The 21,853-nt window shown below is 44.4% G+C and overlaps 1 protein-coding gene and 1 pseudogene across 6 annotated transcripts in view; both read right to left on the bottom strand.

Moving 5' to 3' along the window:
- LOC112214422 (cadherin EGF LAG seven-pass G-type receptor 1) overlaps nt 1-15,400 on the bottom strand; it is a 130,613-nt gene extending 115,213 nt beyond the window's left edge. For all 6 annotated transcript variants that reach the window (XM_042298169.1, XM_042298167.1, XM_042298170.1 and 3 more), the window contains exon 1: nt 11,655-15,400. In XM_042298169.1, coding sequence (XP_042154103.1) covers nt 11,655-15,213 — 3,559 coding nt within the window. In that variant the 5' untranslated portion in view covers nt 15,214-15,400. The remainder of the gene's footprint in view (nt 1-11,654) is intronic.
- Nucleotides 15,401-16,857: 1,457 nt separating this feature from the next.
- On the bottom strand, nt 16,858-21,408 carry LOC112214421 (annotated as a pseudogene).
- Nucleotides 21,409-21,853: the final 445 nt, after the last annotated feature.

Raw genomic sequence — 21,853 nt, 5'->3', positions numbered from 1 at the left:
GGCTCTGAACGAACTTTATTTGACTCTTTGCAAACTGGAATCCATTTATCCGGAGGCTGCATTCATTGTAGCTGGGGATTTTAACAAGGCTAATCTGAAAACAAGACTCCCTAAATTTGATCAGCATATCGATTGCGCAACCAGGGGTGGAAAAACCTTGGATCATTGTTACTCTAACTTCCGCGACGCATATAAGGCCCTGCCCCGCCCTCCTTTCGGAAAAGCTGACCACGACTCCATTTTGTTGATCCCTGCCTACAGACAGAAACTAAAACAAGAGGCTCCCACGCTGAGGTCTGTCCAACGCTGGTCCGACCAAGCTGACTCCACACTCCAAGCCTGCTTCCATCACGTGGACTGGGATATGTTTCGTATTGCGTCAGATAGCAATATTGACGAATACGCTGATTCGGTGTGCGAGTTCATTAGAACGTGCGTTGAAGATGTCGTTCCCATAGCAACGATTAAAACATTCCCTAACCAGAAACCGTAGATTGATGGCAGCATTCGCGTGAAACTGAAAGCGCGAACCACTGCTTTTAATCAGGGCAAGGTGACTGGTAACATGACCAAATACAAACAGTGCAGCTATTCCCTCCGCAAGGCTATCAAACAAGGGAAGCGTCAGTACAGAGACAAAGTAGAATCTCAATTCAACGGCTCAGACACAAGAGGCATGTGGCAGGGTCTACAGTCAATCACGGACTACAAGAAGAAATCCAGCCCAGTCACGGACCAGGATGTCTTGCTCCCAGGCAGACTAAATAACTTTTTTGCCCGCTTTGAGGACAATACAGTGCCACTGACACGGCCTGCAACGAAAACATGAGGACTCTCCTTCACTGCAGCCGAGGTGAGTAAGACATTTAAACGTGTTAACCCTCGCAAGGCTGCAGGCCCAGACAGCATCCCCAGCCGCGCCCTCAGAGCATGCGCAGACCAGCTGGCCGGTGTGTTTACGGACATATTCAATCAATCCCTATACCAGTCTGCTGTTCCCACATGCTTCAAGAGGGCCACCATTGTTCCTGTTCCCAAGAAAGCTAAGGTAACTGAGCTAAACGAATACCGCCCGTAGCACTCACTTCCGTCATCATGAAGTGCTTTGAGAGACTAGTCAAGGACCATATCACCTCCACCCTACCTGACACCCTAGACCCACTCCAATTTGCTTACCGCCCAAATAGGTCCACAGACGATGCAATCTCAACCACACTGCACACTGCCCTAACCCATCTGGACAAGAGGAATACCTATGTGAGAATGCTGTTCATCGACTACAGCTCGGCATTCAACACCATAGTACCCTCCAAGCTCGTCATCAAGCTCGAGACCCTGGGTCTCGACCCCGCCCTGTGCAACTGGGTACTGGACTTCCTGACGGGCCGCCCCCAGGTGGTGAGGGTAGGCAACAACATCTCCACCCCGCTGATCCTCAACACTGGGGCCCCACAAGGGTGCGTTCTGAGCCCTCTCCTGTACTCCCTGTTCACCCACGACTGCGTGGCCACACACGCCTCCAACTCAATCATCAAGTTTGCGGACGACACAACAGTGGTAGGCTTGATTACCAACAACGACGAGACGGCCTACAGGGAGGAGGTGAGGGCCCTCGGAGTGTGGTGTCAGGAAAATAACCTCACACTCAACGTCAACAAAACTAAGGAGATGATTGTGGACTTCAAGAAACAGCAGAGGGAACACCCCCTATCCACATTGATGGAACAGTAGTGGAGAGGGTTTTTAAGTTCCTCGGCATACACATCACAGACAAACTGAATTGGTCCACTCACACAGACAGCATCGTGAAGAAGGCGCAGCAGCGCCTCTTCAACCTCAGGAGGCTGAAGAAATTCGGCTTGTCACCAAAAGCACTCACAAACTTCTACAGATGCACAATCGAGAGCATCCTGGCGGGCTGTATCACCGCCTGGTACGGCAACTGCTCCGCCCACAACCGTAAGGCTCTCCAGAGGGTAGTGAGGTCTGCACAACGCATCACCGGGGCAAACTACCTGCCCTCCAGGACACCTACACCACCCGATGTTACAGGAAGGCCATAAAGATCATCAAGGACATCAACCACCCGAGCCACTGCCTGTTCACCCCGCTATCATCCAGAAGGCGAGGTCAGTACATGTGCATCAAAGCTGGGACCGAGAGACAGAAAAACAGCTTCTATCTCAAGGCCATCAGACTGTTAAACAGCCACCACTAACATTGAGTGGCTGCTGCCAACACACTGACACTGACACTGACTCAACTCCAGCCACTTTAATAATGGAAATTGATGGGAAATGATGTAAATATATCACTAGCCACTTTAAACAATGCTACCTTATATAATGTTACTTACCCTACATTATTCATCTCATATGCATACGTATATACTGTACTCTATATCATCGACTGCATCCTTATGTAATACATGTATCACTAGCCACTTTAACTATGCCACTTTGTTTACATACTCATCTCATATGTATATACTGTACTTGATACCATCTACTGTATCTTGCCTATGCTGCTCTGTACCATCACTCATTCATATATCCTTATGTACATATTCTTTATCCCCTTACACTGTGTATAAGACAGTAGTTTTGGAATTGTTAGTTAGATTACTTGTTGGTTATTACTGCATTGTCGGAACTAGAAGCACAAGCATTTCGCTACACTCGCATTAACATCTGCTAACCATGTGTATGTGACAAATAAAATTTGATTTGATTTGATTTGAATTGAGACACATTAATTGTACCAATAAACCTACTATTTGTATTGAACACTATTCCAGAGGAAAAACAATACAACGTGGATGTTTTGGAACCTGATAACTCTGAGGACTGGGAAAAAAGCACTTGGGTACTGAGTAGACGGATACCCCATTTCATTGATCCCCAATCCTTAGGTAAGACTGTACAGTGCAATATGAATGTCAATACGCACAATAGGCTGACTGGGGAGATGATTTCCCACAGTCAAAAGTCCCGCAATAAAAGCTACAATGCTAATATTTAGGTAAACTCTTCACAGTTGTGTTCTGTGGGTGTCACCAAGTAGACTGATACCCAATTTCATTGCTCCACATTCCAACACTCCAACCTTGTTTAACATTATCTAGTCTAAATATGGCATGATTCCACCAATTGTAACCTTCTGCATCACTTTCAAAGAGGGACTTTTATTTTGACGACGAAACACAAATTCAACTAATGTGGCTAATCCTTATTGTGGCTAGCTTCACAACACATAACCCGGTCCGGTCAAGCCATACTGTACTAGCCAGATGAAGCTAGCTTATAACTTTAGTTTTGGGCAACAGGGTTAAATAGCTGGCTAGCTAGTTATTTCAATAGGAGAACAACAAGTGGCAAGTTATGAACAACTATTTTGTTATGTTACAGCCTTATTCTAAAATGTATTAAATAAATAGAAATCTCATCAATCTACACACAATACCCCATAATGACAAAGTGAAAACAAGTTTTTAGACATTTCTGCGAATTTACTACATATAAAAAACAGTAATGCCTTTTTTACATAAGTATTCAGACTCTTTGCTATGAGACTCAAAATTGAGCTCCAGTGCATCCTGTTTTCATTGATCATCATTGAGATGTTTCTACAACATGATTGGAGTCTACCAGTGGTATATTGAATTGACTGGACATGATTTGGAAAGGCGCACACCTGTCTATATACGGTTCCAATGTTGACAGTGCATGTCAGAGTAAAAACCAAGCCATGAGGTTGAAGGAATTGTCCTAGAGCTCCGAGACAAGATTGCGTTGAGGCATAGATCTGGGGAAGGGTACCAATACATTTCTGCAGCATTGAAGGTTCCCAAGAACACAGTGGCCTCCGTCATTCTTAAATGGAAGAAGTTTGGAACAACCAAAGCTCTTCCTAGACCTGGCTGCCCAGCAAAACTGAGCAATCGGGGGAGAAGGGCCTTGGTCAAGGAGGTAACCAAGAACCTGATGGTCACTCTAACAGAGCTCCAGAGTTACTCTGCGGAAATGGGAGAACCTTCCAGAAGGACAACCATCTCTGCAGCACTCCACCAATCAGGCCTTTATGGTTGAGTGGCCAGACTGAAGCCACACCTCAGTAAAAGGCTCGTGACAGCCCGCTTGAAGTTTGCCAAAAAGCATCTAAAGGACTCTCAGACCATGAGAATCAAGATTCTCTGGTCTGATGAAACCAATATTGAACTCTTTGGCCTGAATGCCAAGTGTCATGTCTGGGGGAAACCTAGACACCATCCCTACGGTGAAGCATGGTGGTGGCAGCATCATGTTGTGGGATGTTTTTCAGCGGCAGTGACTGGGAGACAAGTCAGGATTGAGGGAAAGATGAACAGAGCAAAGTACAAGTACAGAGAGATCCTTGATGAAAACCTGCCCCAGAGCGCTCAGGACCTCAGACTGGGGCGAAGGTTCACCTTCCAACAGGACAACGACCTAAGCACACAGCCAAGACAACATAGGAGTGGCTTCGGGACAAGTCTCTGAATGTCCTTGAGTGACCGAGCCAGAGTCTGTGCCCTCAGATTTGAACCTGATCAAACATCTCTGGAGAGACCTGAAAATATCTGTGCAGCGACGCTTCCCATCCAACCTTACAGAGCTTGAAAGGATCAGCAGAGAAGAATGGGAGAAACTCCCCAAATACAGTATACCAAGCTTGTAGCTTCATACCCAAGAAGACTTGGGTATGGGCCGTAATCGCTGCCAAATGTCCTTCAACAAAGTACCGAGTAAAGGGTCTCCATACTTATGTTAAATGTGATATTTTGCAAAAAATTCTAAAAACTTGTTTTTGATTTGTCATTATGGGGTATTGGGTGTAGATTGATGAGGAAAAAAACTATTTAATCCATTTTAGAATAAGGTTCAAATGTAACAAAATGTGGAAAAAGGGGTCTGAATACTTTCCGAATGCATTATACTAGTTTGGTTACGTTAGAGTTAATCAAATGTAATATTTTAACAATTAAATACATGGATTGAAATACCCAAAGCTTGATTCCGACTTCAAAACCTCCCCAGTGAGTTATGGGGAGCTTTATTTCTTCCCTTGCCTGCTGTGGCATTCAGGGCATAGCCTGGTGTTTTGTTCAAAGGCTGCGAGTTTCAGAGCAATGTGCGTGTGTGCTGTGTATGTGAGACCCAGACTGTTTCTGTAATCTAATAACAGTTTCTATAGACACCAAGGACAGATATAGCCTCCAAACCAGGAGCCTGGTAACCAACAGACTGATGACTCGCAATGAGGACAATCCTTAGAGAGAGGGAGGGGAGGGAAGTGAGAGAGCGAGAGAGAGGAGAGAGAGAAAAAGAGAGATGGAGGCAGGGAGAGCGAGAGACAGGCAGAGATATATTATTGAAAGTGATAAGAGAGAAGGAAGGACGAGAGAGGGGAGAGAGGTGGTTGTAATGTCTTAGGAATGACCATGGAGTTACTTGCTAATATCAGTTACTTTCAGTGTCAAGACTAATATACCACCACATCATGCACATAAACATGTAAACAAAATCTGGTCTATGAATAGAGGACGACTTACATCACACGAAATATCAACAAAACCATCAATCTCCGAACCCCTAGTGCCAATCTATCATGCAAACTAAAGGCATGATCCTCTAGCCTGGTCCAAGATCGGTTTATGCTCTATAGCCAAACTTATGGTCACAATATCCATAGGAGCACAAACAGATCTGGGACCAGGCCAATGTTCCTCTGGGCAGGCCCTGTATAGGTAGTGACTCATCTCTACAAGCCTCTCTGGACATTGTTAGGACATTCATCAAAGTTAGAGATCAGACACAGGAAGGAGCCCCACCACACCAATAACCCCCTCTCGCTCTCCCTCTCTGTTGCAGCTGGTTGAGTGCAGTCAGTGGCAGCAGTGGTAGAGTATTGTAACAGGCAGGGCTGGGATACACACTGGCACAACTGGACAGGGGGGCACACTCTCCTCTTTCCCCACACAAACACACACACTTTTCTTTAGTCCTTTCCTTTAGCAAACCTCTTGTAAGATATATTCAGCACCTAATGTACTAAAACATCAATATCTATCATCTTATTCATGCTGCTGCAGTAGAGACCTCATGTAAATCAAATTAAACCTCTTAGATTCCTGCAGAAAATCTGATTATAGGACTTACAAGAAATGGTAAACCTCCTCTGGGTGCTATGGAGATAAACTTCAGAGAAAGAGAGACACGGAGGAAGAGAAAGAGAGAGAAAGAGAGTGCCAGAGGAAGAGAAAATGAGACTGGAGAGAGAAAGAGAGAGAGATAGGGAGAGAAGGAGCGCGTGAGAGGGAGAGAAAATGAGACTGGAAGGGAGAAAGAGTGACATGGAGGGAAGAGAAATGTTCAAAAGCCCAACTATGTGGCCCCGACAGAGTGGGGTCGAGGGCCAAACCAGTCCTATAGGAGACGCTAGCTAAAGGCCCCTAGGGGGGAACAAAGGAGTGTGTGAGTGTAGCGGAACACTGCAAGCTCCCCATCCCTTCATCCCTCCTTCCCTCCAAAAGAAGAAAGAGAGAGAGAGAGACCAAGTGGAAATTATGATTTAACACCAATCACTCCAAATCATTAAGGTACATCTCACAAAGTCAGCCTACAGAAGAGTAACGTAACACTATCCATCCCTCGTCTCAATTACGCCAGGAGGGCCACACAGACAGACAGCTTATATCACACAGACAGAACTCCGTATGCTGGGCCGGAGAAAGACTTGTAGGTATCTAGATAGAAGCCAGAGGAGATAGATACATTAGATAGTCAAGTCAATGGCTCTTCTTTTAACAAGACTATGGTGAATAAAACGAGAGAGCAACATTTCGGAGGGAAAAGCTTGTTGAGTGTTGAGCTAGCCAGATAAGAGATATTGTATTACAGTGGGAACACTCAGCCCCTACCATGCCTCATCGGTGTTGTTCTAAGGGGAGAGACAGAGTGGTGTTGTGACTAGAATGTTAAACTACGTTATCTGGGGGATATCTGACAGTACCTCTGGCCTTTCAGGAGGGATAGATAAACAATTTTAATCCCTTTCTGTGGGTAGAATAAAACACCTGTTCCTACCGCTTTTGGTGAATTTAAACAAGTTTCGAGAGCTTCATTTGAATGGAAAGAGACATCTATCTATCTAATTAAAACAATGTTCAATTTCACACATCCGTAGTCACCACTACTATGCCAATGGTAGAGGTAAGGAGGTCAGACTTACAGTTTTTTCCGATTGCTAAACGACCGTGGACACAACTGGAGTCACATGTGCAAAACTCTAACTACAGTCTGCACAGCAGCAGTTCATGTGGACCAAACTCTAGTTCGTTTTTCATTGCTTGAACACAGTTTTCAAAACTCTACACACTTATCCCATGACTTTAACCACAACCTGCACAAAACTGTGGATTTACAGCACTTTGTTCAAATGCTAACACACTGCTGTCAAAACTGTGAACCACACATTCAAAACGGAATAGATTTCAGCCTTGTGCCTTTCAAACACTGCTGATTGCAATTTCAGCTGAAAGGCTAAGCAGGTGTCTTGTTTTAGACTTGTTAGTGAACATACACACATATTACAGTATATATAGGTAGAGCTCAGAAAGACTCATTTTGGAAATGGAACAAGGAAGATGGATTTCGTGGAGGGAGAAGGGTGGCAGGGAGAGGGCGGATGCGTGGAGGAAGACAAAGAAGACAAAGAGCTGTTATTTCAGATGAAATAAGGGCTACACTTATAGACCATGTCGTGAACCATGGTCTCTCATTGAGAGACGCAGGGTTGAGGGTGCAACCCAATCTGCAAAGATCCACAGTGGCATCTGTAATGCGAATTTTCCATCATGCAAACAGGTGAGAGTTACATCCTTACAGTAAATGAAAACATTACAGGAATCTATTTTGTATTGCAATTATAGAATATTTACACAGATATATATTACAGTAAGTTTGACTGTAAAATATATTTTTACAACAGGACCCAAAGGCTGCCCCCAACAGGGGGAAGAGGAAAAATATTTTCAGATGCGCAGGAAAATGCTATTGTTGACATGGTTGTTCTCAACAATGCAATAAAACTGCGGGAGATTCAAGATAGAGTGCTGGCTGATAATGATATATTTGAAAATGTTAATTCCGTCAGCACAACAACTATTGCTCGAGTCCTAAAGAAACACCAAGTTACAATGAAACAGTTATACACTGTACCGTTCGAGAGAAACAGTGAACGGGTAAAAGAGCAAAGATACCAATATTTCCAGGTAAGACGTCTGAGGTTACGTACACAGCTATACAAAATATTTACAGTAAAAAAAAACACTAGCATTTCTACAGTAAAACTGTGCACTTCAGAGAGTAATGGAGGTGGAAGCACTGGAAAGACCACATTCATTTGTATTTATCGATGAAGCTGGATTTAACCTTGCCAAAACACGGCGCAGAGGAAGGAATGTTATAGGTCAAAGGGCCACTATGGAGGTTCCAGGCCAAAGGGGGGAAAATATCACCATGTGTGCTGCAATGGCCAATGATGGTTTGCTTCTCAACACACCACTCATTGGCCCATACAACACAAAAGGCTTATAGCTTTCCTAGAACAGCTCTATGCTCAGCTAGTGCCAGCAGAACAGGGGAGCCAGTAAGAAACCCCCAAGTTTTTGTCATAGTTTGCGATAACGTTGCTTTTCACCACTCTGCAGCTGTCACAGATTGGTTTGCAGCACATCACAGATTTATGGTTTTGTACCTGCCTGCATATTCACCCTTCCTCAACCCAATAGAGGAGTTTTTCTCTGCCTGGAGGTGGAAAGTGTTTGGTCACCACCCACATGACCAAATGTCTCTTTTGGAAGCTATGCGTGCCGGATGTGAGGACACGAGTACAGAGGACTGCCAGGGATGGATAAGGCACTCCAGAAGGTTCTTCCCCAGGTACATGGCAAGAGAAAACATTAGATGTGATGTTGAAGAAAACCTGTGGCCTGATGCTAGAGAGAGGCAGGATTAGCCCCTCAATTATTTGTTCGAATTACAGTATGTACTTTTAGTTTCTACCTTTTTTTTCTCATTACTGTAATTCCGTAAATTACTACAGACTATTGAAGCAAACTGCTAATTTTCATTTACCTTAAAGAATTGTTATGTTCTAAAAAATGTAATAAATCATGTGAAAGAATGTCACTCTTTTCTTTGAAGAAAATATTACTTTGTATGAAGTCACTGAAATTGTTCAAACTGTAAAGATGAAAAGTTTGTATTTTCTGTATTGGTGTTTGATGCTAGTGTTTTTACTCTCAGTGTATTCTGAGTGACAGTGTGTGTTATCTCAGTGAGGGTTGTGCATAGTGTTTGGCTGCACTGAGCATGTTTTGAGCCATGTGTTAAGAGTTGTGTTGCTTGGAATGAGTTTTGCAGGTGATGTGAACTGTTTAGCTCAGGTGACTGTTGGTAGTGCAGACTGTAGTTAGAGTTTTGCACATGTGACTCCAGTTGTGCCCACTGTCGTTTAGCAATCGAAAAAAACTGTAACTAATAATAGAACTGTTTTTTGGAACAAACTTTTGTTTCCTTTCTCATAAGCCCTAATATTGGGCCTAATCTTCTAAAAAGCTCTGAATGAATTTCAGCCAAGTCATTACCTCACAGAGAAAGAGAGAGAAGGGCTAGTGTTTCATTCATTAGTAAAGGGAAACAGTAGCAGGCTGTTGAGGTCCATCTCCTTCTGGTCTCCTGTTGTCCCTAGAGGGCCCTTCCGCTCCCCTGGGCCTGGGGTTGAGAGGTCAGAGCACCAGTGTTAATGGTTACCTAACATTTGACATCAGGGTATGTCTAGAGTAGTGAGGAGGTAGGTTGGGGGTTAGGATGTGTGTGTGGAAGGGGGGGAGTGTGTGTGAGTGTGTGTGTGTGTGTGTGTGTGTGTGTGTGTGTGTGTGTGTGTGTGTGTGTGTGTGTGTGTGTGTGTGTGTGTGTGTGTGTGTGTGTAAAACACATTATTCTGATGGTCTGATGGAGGAGGGCAGGGGTGCCCCTCGAGGGACAGCCGGGGGTCAGCATTGTCAAAGAGACCTCAAGAGTCCCAATTGTTAAAGGCAAAGGCGAAAGCAGGGCCTATGAATGCAGGACACAAGGGACTAGATGCTCCTTTAGAAGGTCCACTAGTGACTCATTGGCCAGACTGTCTTTTGTTACACAGAAAAAGACAAGTAATTGAGATAACTAATTATGAGAGAAGTTGAGAAGGAACGGCTTAGAGATGTTTCATTCTTGGTAAATAGAAAGGGAGGGAATGAGAGAGAGAGAGAGAGAGAGAGAGAGAGAGAGAGAGAGAGAGAGAGAGAGAGAGAGACACTTAAGGTGCTAGGCAGTTTGCCATATCGGGAAACATGACGCGATTTGAAAGAAAAGCCTTCACAGAGAGACAAACAGCTGTCACTATGACAGCATTCTCTCATTGGGATAGGATGTCTCTCTCCCACTTACTGCCTGAAACAAGTCAATACGAAGGCCTGTGTAACACCAATTCTCTATATTACAGTTGAAATAACCATACTACAGTGTCTCTGTGAGGGTGTGAGCTATGGGTGTTTGCATTAGTGTAATCTTTAACTTAACCGAACGAAGTCTACTGCTGTATAAGAGGACATCTTTCACACAAATTATTTCTGCATGACGTACCGACGAATGCAGATAACCCATCTTACATTTATTACACTATGGGCTGTACAACACAATCAGCAACAAGGCACTCCGTGCTTTAACCGAAATTGCAGCAAAATCACCCAGCACGAACTGCTGACTAAGGCTATTTAAAGCACGGAGAACTATTTCAGTTAGTGAATGCGTGCGGCAGACATTGCAGCAGTTTTGATCATCACACTTAACCATTCCAGCTAACCTAAGTGAAAAAGGGGCCAACGTAAGCTGTTCACTTCTAAGGTGAGTTCTTTTGAAGAAGGTGTCTCGCGTGCCATGATGTTGTGCAAACTGCTGTTCTGCAGTGAAAAAACCCCAACATTGGTTAAGAAAATAGGGGCACCTGGTATAATAGCACGTTTTATGAACCCAGGCAACCACCAACCCCCACAATACAGTAGCACACAAACAGTATAAAGTGGTAAAACCAGATCCTTTTACACCTTCCAACTACCTCTCACTAAACAAAGACAGCACTTCTGCTAGGGCCTAAGCTCCAGTAGAACACGCAGTCAATTACACACAGTTCCAGACGACAAATGTGTTATTACAACTGTGACATCTGTTACCTATCTCACATATTCGTCTTACACTTTATTCCACTCCGCAAGCAGCAAACGATTTCAGGTGACTGGAAAGAGCGTTAAACCAAAATAGCTTACTTTCAAATGCTTCTTCACTTCATTTAATTCCACTCTCGGTCATTCTACCATACAAATAAGCACTGAGATATCCATCTTGAATAAATTCCTTTGCTTACTCATTCAACTCTGCCAGCGGGAAACTAGGCCTAATTTTAGAAGGCCAGAAGAATATGATTTATGAACAGGGAGTTTTCTTTAGGCAATAAGACAGGTAATTATAGCTCATAATAATAAGACATGGTAATAAGTGGATCTCCCATTTGCATTTATACATTTGAGGTGCTCTCACCTGAGACAGAGACAGTCATGGGGGCCTCTAGAGGTCTGTTGTTATCCAGGTCTCTGCTGAGCTTTAGTTCCCCCGTGTCTGCATTCAGCACCAGTAGGTTCAGCTCATTCCCTGACTCAAAGCTGTAGTGGAGTTTATCCGACACGTCCGGGTCATGGGCAGGCACCTTCCCTATGATCCCTGAGGGGAAACTATTGGACTTGTTGGTCACATAGTTGTTGAAGATAATCTCAAAGTTTTGCAGAACCGGGTCGTTGTCATTGATGTCGACTAAACAGATGTGGACAGTGGCACGGCTGACGAGCGGAGCGGACGTGGCCTGGACCACAATGACAAACTCGGTTCTAGACTCGTAGTCGAGGTCCATGAGGGCGGTGAGGTCGCCTTTGAAGATGTCCAATTTGAAGACCTCAGGGATGTTCCCCTCCACGATCTGGTACATGATCTGAGCGTTGGTTCCCTCATCTGGGTCGGTGGCGCTGATCCGAGCCAAGACGGAACCGACGGGACTGTTCTCCTCTACGTAGATAAACAGTTCGTCCTTCTCGAACACGGGCGCATTGTCGTTGATATCCAGCACAGACACCTGGATGTCCACCGCTGCTTTGAGAGGAGGAATCCCCTTATCCACAGCGAAGGCCTTCAGGGTATACACAGGCACGTTCTCTCTGTCTAGCTTCCTGGCTGTTCTGATGATGCCAGAGTAGGGCTCGATGAAGAAGTCCCCCTCCCCATCATCTCCACCCTGGAAGGTGTAGCTCAGCCTTCCGTTGGACCCGGAGTCCCTGTCGGAGGCAGATATCTGGAGCACGCTGGTGTAAATGGGTGCGTCCTCGAATACAGTTCCCTGATACATGTCCCGTAGGAACTGAGGTGTGTTGTCGTTGGCATCCAGGATTATTATCTCCACATAGGTCGTATCGGACTTCTGAGGAATGCCGTTGTCCCTGGCGATGATGGCTAACGTGTACGATGCCTGGTCCTCGTAGTCTATCTCCATCTGGGTGGTGATGGCGCCCGTGTCGGGGTCGATCTTAAACTGGGGGACGTTGTCCTCCATGATGTACGTGATGCGAGCGTTTTCACCCGTGTCTTCGTCGGTGGCACTGATGACGACCACGGTGGACCCAATGGGCCGGTCCTCGCTAATCGTCACCTGGTAGTTGGCGCTCTGGAACACAGGACGGTGCGTGTTGGCATCCGTGACGTTGATGAACACCTGTGCCATGTCATAACGCGTGCCGTCTGACGCAGTCACCGTCAAGACATACTGGCGCTCCTGTTTGTAGTCTAAGGGTAACGCCAAGGTGATGAGCCCACCTCCACTCTGACTGGTGATGGCGAAACGGTTCCTGGTGTTGCCGCTAGAGATCTGATAGGTTACGACGCTATTTACATCCCTGTCGATGGCTGTCACTGTCAACACACTGGTCCCCACCACAGCATCCTCATTAATCTTCAGAGAATACACCTTCTCTGTGAAGGTCGGGATGTTGTCGTTCACATCTAGGACCGTGATGCTCACGCTGGCCGAGGATGACATCGCAGGTATCCCACAATCCCTCGCTTCCATGCCGAAGGTATAGAACTCGGTGGTTTCCCTGTCGAGCTCCGCGGCGACTGTGATCCACCCAGTGCTATTGTTGATGGTGAAGGGGAAACCAGGGGAGGTGTCAGTGAGACGGTACTCTAGACGTGCATTATTCCCAGAATCAGCATCTATAGCCTGGATGTGGATTACCGAGTAGCCAATGGCCACATTCTCCAGCACAGTGGCTTGGAACGGCGTGCTGACGAACATAGGAGCGTTATCATTTACGTCAACCACCTGGACCACCACCATCCCAGTCCCGTTGATAAACGGAGGCCTGCCACCATCCTGAGCTTTAATCCGTAAATTATACTCCCTAATCATCTCGTAATCCAAGGGATTAATGACATCGATGACCCCAGTGGGAGAGTGGATGTAGAACTGTCCCTTCACGTTGCCACTGATGATGCTGTAGTGGACCTTAGCGTTGTTTCCCTCGTCTTTGTCCGTGGCCTCGACTTGAGTGACTTTAGAGTTGACGGCCACGTTCTCAGGGATTTGGACCACGTAACGTTTCTCACTGAACTGGGGGTAGTTGTCATTCTCGTCCTCTACAGAGATGTTGACGGTGGCCGTGGCGCTCCGGGGTTCAGGGTCTTTCCCCTGGTCGTTGGCTTCCACGATCAGCTGGTACTGGGACATGGTTTCTCTGTCGGGCCGCTCTCTGATCCTCACTAGCCCGTGGCGTGGGTCGATCTCAAAACCAGCGTTCACTCCGCCGCCGTTGACTATTTTATAGACCATATTGGCGTTGGAGGGTGCGTCCCCGTCTGTGGCTCTTATGGTCATGACCTCAAAGCCCACCTCTACATTCTCCCGTATGGTTACCCGGTATTCAGTCTGCTCGAACACCGGGCCGTGGTCGTTGGTGTCGCTGACAGTCACGGTGAGGTAAGACGTGGCTGAGCGCCGAGGGGAGCCGTTGTCTGTTACCATTACTTTGAAGACGTGTGTGTCTTTGACCTCCCTGTCTAAAGGCTGCACTGTTGTAATAGCACCTGTCTGAGGGTTAATTACAAAAAAGTCGTTGGATCTGCTGTCAAAGAGGGCCTCCATTCCATACTCTATTCTACCGGCCTCTCCATCATCCGGATCAGTGGCCTTCAGTGTGATGACACGGGTCCCTGATGGTTCATTCTCAGGAACAGACACCTGGTAGTTGGGGAGCTGAAACTGGGGAGGTGTGTTCACATTTCTCCGTTTTCGGTGGTTCCATTTGCCAGGCACAATCTGGATGGGGTGTGATGGTGATGGTGTGTGCTGCTCATGGGTCTCTCCCTCAACCACTGTCACCAACCGCAACCTCACGCGCACGGAGATGCGGACGCGCCGGTCACTCAGAGATCGCAGTGTACAATACAAATGTACCTCGCTCAGCTCTCCTTCACCCAAACAGTAGTTGTCGTCCAGCAATATATTGCCATGTTTAAAAACTGCCCTCAAATCTTTTACAGTAGTACAGGAGGCAGAAAAAGTGGTATTTCGCGAAAAGGCAGGCAAAAGTTCTGTTACATTCACAAGCAAATTACCCGCGGATAAGCAGGAAGTTGCTTCCAGTTTGGAAAAGTAATTGATGTGAATGTCGGGCTTACCTATTGTGCTCTTTCTCTTGTATTTGATAAAACAGTCCTGTCCGTGTACAAATGTATTGAAATGTGTCAAAACAAAATTCTCAGACGTCAACGACCCTATCCTGATATAGACAGGCACTGGGTTCCTCAATAAGCGTACACAATCCACTTTTCGGTACATACGGAGGGCTCCTTCTTGCCATTCCACTTGTAAAAAGTTCTGAATGTATTTAGGAGTTAAAGTCCTGTCGATTTTGTATGTCCAACCGGGCCCCAGGGACAAATTTGCCAAAACGGTCCCAGTTTGTAACGTCTCCGAAAGGTGTAGCTCGAAACATCCCAGCAAGGGCACATTGAATAGAACACAAACCCAGATCCAATTCATCGGTAATTCCATGGTTTAAAACTCCAACAAATCCCATTCAACCTCATCGAAACACCTCCACAAAAACATTAACTATCCCTGTCCCTTTTTCTTTTATCCTTCATGGTGAAGTTTTGAAGTGGAAAACACACTTATTTCCATAGTATCCACAGAGCGCAGTCACATTATTCCACGGACAAGTTTAAATGACTACAAAATGGCTCCGCGGCTCCCCTCCTCTGAGAGTTGATTAGCATAAACCTGCTGTGTTCGGCTCAGCGGGACACTTTCGCAGGGGGCTTTCTCATTGACATTCGGAAGTGTCCTGAGCTGTTGACGATTGCGCATTCAGACCATTGTTATAACAATACAGAGAGCTTGTTAACAGGCGCATTGTGTGTTTGAGGGCCACTAGAACTTTGTTAAAAAACAAGTTTGGTATCATTGAAACTTTCTCTGATGTTTGGTATTGAGCTTGTCACCTGGGAAAATGGTACATTGTTAGAGATGTGTCTGGCCACGGTTCCAAGAAAATTAGCACACAATTATCTTTTGGAAAAAGTTAAGCTATTTGGTCAACGATTCGCTATTGTTATGGTTAGTAGTTTAGAGCTCATCATTTGCATATCCATTCTGAATAAATAGTTTACAATCATTTATTGATTTAGAATTGGCCCATGTGCTTGGACTTGTATTGTGGAGTTGGATTATCACTTATTATGGTCAGTTTATGAATTTATTTTCAGAATATACATAACTCTCCAGATCATCCATTTGAAATTAGATTATAATCCATTGCTTCCTCCATCCTACCATTTATGTTGGTATCCATCTTAATGTAGCCTGATTTAATGAAAAAGTGGCCCTTGCACCTGTTTGTAATGTATGGCACTTTCATTCAACTTTTGGCGAATTGTAGGTTTTATTCCCATGGAAATCACATCACCATTGAAAATGAAGGTATGCATGGAACTAAATGAAATAATGCATACTCTGCAAAATCATTGAACAGGTACAGGTAACTACCAAAATAAAGAAAACCCCAACATAAAGTGTCTTAATAGGGCGTTGGGTAACCACGAGTCAGAACTGCTTCAATGCACCTTGGCATGGTTTCTACAAGTGTCTGGAACTCTATTGGAGGGATGTGACACCATTCTTCCACAAGAAATTCCATAAATTGGTGTTTTGTTGATGGTGGTGGAAAACACTGTCTCAGGGACCACTCCAGAATCTCCCATAAGGGTTCAGATTGGGTGACAGCCATGGCTTATAGTTTCCATCATTTTCATGCTCATCAAACCATTGTGATTACTCGTGCCCTGTGGACGAGGGCATTGACATCCTGTGGCCATGGCAGTCAAAATAATGGGCTGCCCAGCATTTTATACACCCTAAGCATCATGTGATGTTAATTGCTTAATGAACTCCGGAACCACACCTGTGCGGAAGCACCTGCTTTCAATATACTTTGTATCCATCATTTACTCCAGTGTTTCCAATATTTGGGCAGTTACCTATACATTCCACCTGGTATAACATCAATACTGTTATTTTAAACACCAGAAACAGTGCATAGGAAAAAGTTTAGAAGACTCAGTATAACTTATGCGTGTTCGCCCCCTTTTGGAGAGAGTGGAAGAGGACGGGAAACAGATGTAAAGTGACTCACATACATTAACTGGATTTCTTCAGTGAGGTTTTCTGCTGGCCACAGAAATCACTTATTTAAAACAATCGTAAGTTTAATCACTTAATCAAGTTATTCTCTATTTACATATTGGATATTTTACAGAGTAGTTCAAAAGAATGCAGTTCCATGCTAAATGTGTTTCGGCGAAAGGAAAAGTCACTGTTTGGATTTTAACAAAAGCCATAATTTTTTAAATATGCATTTCACATTTTCTAATAATCTGTCCAAATAAATAAATAAGACAATGAATTACCATGTGTATGATTTTACACAGTCCACACTATCAAATAATACTGTACATCACAAGTACCATAATAGGAAGAAGTATCAACTGAGTGCAACAGTACAGAGGAAGTTTTTGAGTGTGTGTTTTTTTGATGAGTGGACAGGCCCAAAAGCATGATCTGTGTTCTCTTCTGTTCTACAGTAGTGGTTCAGAGAATGGGATAAGGCCTGTGGAAGTACAGTAGTCTTGTCCATCAGCAGTGTGACTGAAGGCTGGAAGGTAAGGTTAGGTCCATATTGATAGTGGGCCTATGAAGTCTTTCTCAGTCTCAGCTGGCTGGTTCCGGAGTCCTCTCCTTGGCCACAGGGGCTTCCTTCATGCGGTCTCGTCCCTGTTGGAGTGTGTGCTCTGTGAGGCCCAGCCGGATGATCTTCCCACTGCCCAGACACTCGTCCCGCTTGTACAGCACTGCAAACTGGGGGGAGATGAGGGACGTGGATAAGAAGTTAGAAGGGAGGGTAGTGAGGAGCAGAGACTGATGGAATTTTTGAAGCAAGGCTACTCATTCAATATCAAAGTAGATAAGACAGGAACAGAAAATTGATGTTAGTGGAAGACATTGATGCTGAATATTGACTACTAGTTCCTCTGAACTAACCTCCACATTTGAGCACACACACCACTATTCTCTAACGCTTCTCTATTCATCTACCCGCACTCTGGCCTCAAGCCCAGAGTTCCAAGACAAACGCGTCTCGGCCATATTGTTTTCTCAGAGCAGTAGGTTATGGGATAGCACATGAAGAAAGGGGGTAATCCAAGCGTGGACAAGGCTCTTTGTGCCCTGACTAGAGTCTGGAGTAATCCCTGTCAGGGAAATCAGAGACACACTGGAGCAGCTGCCTACGTTTGTTGGGCCTATGATAGGCCTTTGTTCGCTGGCTAATCAGGATCTTAAGGAATAACACACTGGGACTAACACTAACGCACCAGCTCACACAGATGAACGAAAACGACTGTAACAGTACATGGGTTGGCTTTACTTCTAAAAGCTGACCTAATGACAATAAATCAATTTGAAAATGGCCTATAGACATTTTAATCATAGTTTTACAAAAAAAAATGAAAAAAACATCCCTAGGAAGTAACAAAACCAACTGCCAAAACTCTGAAAAAGGGTGAGCCAGACGACTTACATGTCTATGTGTGGGAAACAACAGAGTACCTGTCCTGGTGTGAGTGCTCTGATTGACTGAGACAGCATGATCCACACAGAGCCATTCATGTTCAAGGTCACAGTGCAAGGAGCTGTGTTATTAACAAGTTACCAACACTTTATTAACATGACACTAACACTTTCGAAGTGAACATTTTTTAACCCATTAAATCTGCTTAAGTCGTACGGGAGGTAAAGGTATTATTAAATTACACTTCCTTACAAACTGTGTCTGGCCCTAACGTGTCATGTGACATCTGTGGCATCTGGTGGATGAAGCGGAAGAGACACTCCATCTTAGTCTGGATCAGCTCAGTGGGAGGGTCCTCTGTTATCCAATGGAAACGATCTGTTCGTACCTCGTCTCTGAATAGAGCCGGGTGATTGGTGGTCGGACCCTGATGTTAGGGAGTTTAGAATCAGAATCCCATTGAGAATCAACAGCAAATAACAGCAAGGAGGCGGGAGATCTGCCTCATATCTTGTACTGTAGCTAGACCGGTTGTTTAGGACTCAATTAGTTATAACAGTATCGAAGAGGTAGAAACCATACCTTACCACAAACACTTCTCCAGTAGTGATGTCTTTGTCCACAACAAACCATGCGTCCCTCTGCCCACCAATCCTAGCCAACCAACCCTAGCCCTTTGGCCTAGAGTCAGGGTGAACCAACCTGAGAGGAGGAAGAGAACCAGTCGTTAATGTAAAGGTTTACCATTGGAAGAGCCGTACTCTTATAAGGATAGTGGGACAAGCAGTAACACAGAAGATACCACTGAGGATATCACACAGCGTTACCTTTACGTTCAGACATGATTTTCCCATCCTCAATGGAGACAAAGTTCACCGGCTTCGGCTCTAAATACTGACAGAAAAACAGCAACGCAGATATTGTTATTACAGACAAACGTGTTTAATCATTACTATGGCTAATGTATCTCAATAATTAACTTGATACAGTACATACCTCTAGAGTGAAATCCTAAAATGTGCTCTTTCCAATATAGCAGATGCCCATACTCTGGAAACAGATAATGATCATCAATATGATCATCAGCACGAATTTGCATATCACAATAATACATTTTTCAATATAGGGTTCAAGTCAGAATTATTTAGATTTTTTTGGAGGGGGGTGATAATACATCCAATGCTCAGACTTCCAATGCTCAGCAGTTTATCAGTATATTGTTTTTTCATGTTGTTATTTCATATTGTTGTTTTCATTTATAAAAATATATTTTTTAAACACTTCACACGTATGACGGCTGCATACGCTTTGATCATACCAACAGTGTCATTGCGCAAAATGTTACGTAGCATCATCTGGATATGTGTGCAGCAAAAGTTCAACATTCACCTTCTGCTACCATTTCTGTCAAGCCGTCTACGCATACGATAGTTCCCAACATATGCACTACACAGAACACACTGCAACGCAATGCTGCAAGGCAAACGCAGCCACTTGAAATAAAAATTCTATGAGATATTTTTTTTAAAGCCTCTGGACAAGTTTGTCTATAAGTCCTAAGAACCAGTGTGTGGAATAGTGTAAAATGTACCTCTTTTGAAGGCTGAGAAAACTACTTGCATGGGAAACAGGTCATTTTGAGAAAATGGCTGATAAAGATAGGTTAATTGCGTTATTATTTTTCACATAAAAGGCTGATGAAGTATGCAGAAGTTCATGGATGAATTAGCTATGCCAGCCAGCCCCATAATGTAAGGCACTACTTAAGTTGTTGCTGGAGCCTGTTAACGTTTTGGACTGTGTCTTCGGGGACTTCGACTACGCTTGGCACACACTGTTGAAACAGCATCAGCTCTCACAACATGCCTCTCACCCTCCTCTCTGATTGCATCCAGTGTCATCAGAAATGTTGTCAAGCCACAATCTGTCCATCACATTTGATACAGCAGTGGCACCCTTGTCAAATGTGGCTACTGCCATACTGGCTGCCTTGCCTGCAGCAATGCGGCTTTTGCCCACAAAGACTGTTTTGGGGCACCATATTACAGAATTACGAGATTCATTTCCATTCTGCGTTCCTCCGTGCTTCATTCTTTTGAGGAGGTTGTCATTTGACATCCTATGTTATACAGGCACCATTTTCTGTGCAACCTCTAGATCAAAATAATATATTACCTGCATAGTTTTTGTGCCAGAACCAAGATGACGAGCATCTACTGTGAGTATGGGTTGTCTGTTGACATAGAATGGAGAAACCAGACAGCAGTCTTTATCCCCTCTACATCACCCTGGTTATCAAGAACTGCACCCCTGTAATAGAAGTTTAGATTCTTACATTTTATTACATCTCTCCCCCAAGGCACTAAGTTTCCGTAGCGCTGTTCCCATCCTCTTGTGGGCATGATTGATGCATTCCAGTTTTCATATCTTAATGCCTGGTTAAGGATCTAATGTGACAACTGCCCTGTATGCAGTACTGTCACCATCTGAGAGCATCTCATCGACTGACTGATCTGGCCCACATACGTTTTGCTGCTTCCTGCTTCATTGCTTTGCTAGAGCCTGAGATGTTTTGGGCATAGTCATCTGTGTGACTCCTTCCAATTCCCTAAAATCCTCCTCAGTAACCCCACTTTCCCTTTTCATGGGATTGGCATTCTGGAGCATGCACTATTTCCCTGTAAACGCCAGGTAGAATTCAATGGCTACAGTTCATTCTTCTTCTTCTATGTTTGAGCTGCTTTTGAAAGCAAAAGTCAAATTGAAAACGTTATTGGCATTGTTGAACTAGATTTTCATAATGGCAAGCTAGGACTGATGGCCTGGTTAGCTAAACTAGCAAGTCTGTGGTTATCCTTGGCAACTACTGTGGCTATCTAGTTAACTTGCTAGCTACTTCAGTGGATGTCAAACACATTTCTAGCAGCAAATGAACACATTTCTAGCAGCAAATGTATTACATTATAGCCATGGTATAAAAGGGATAAATAACTCTGGGTTCCATGCATTCTCTGGAAAATAATGCAAATCAGTGGAAGGTTAGTTCCACTCTGCTACAGCATCGTAGAACACTGCTTCCATGTCACTCCTTATTTTCCATAGAACGCATAGCCCCTCGTTGATGATCCCTTTACACTGTGTAAATAGGGAGGCGCACAATTGGCCCAGCATCGTCTGAGTTAGGGTTTGGCCAGGGTACGCCGTCATTCTAAATAAGAATTTGTTCTTTAACTGACTTGCCTAGTAAAATAAAAAATATCAGCATATTTTTACTGTACGTAAAGTACATGTCTCAGTAATCATACAGCCCATGCAGTAGCCAACTCTGTATGTATACAGTTGAAGTCAGAGATTGGAGTCATTAAAACTTGTTTTTCAAACACTCCACAAATTTCTTGTTAACAAACTATAGTTTTGGCAAGTCAGTTAGGATATCTACTTAGCGCATGACACAAGTATTTTTTTCCAACAATTGTTTACAGACAGATTATTTCACTGCATCACAATTCCAGTGGGTCAGAAGTGTACATACACTAAGTTCACTGTGCCTTTAAACAGCTTGGAAGA

Source organism: Oncorhynchus tshawytscha, linkage group LG15 (assembly GCF_018296145.1).
Source record: "Oncorhynchus tshawytscha isolate Ot180627B linkage group LG15, Otsh_v2.0, whole genome shotgun sequence".
In the NCBI taxonomy this organism is placed as follows: domain Eukaryota; kingdom Metazoa; phylum Chordata; class Actinopteri; order Salmoniformes; family Salmonidae; genus Oncorhynchus; species Oncorhynchus tshawytscha.
Note: the sequence above shows the minus strand (reverse complement) of the source record. Positions and strands in the feature narration are given on the sequence as shown.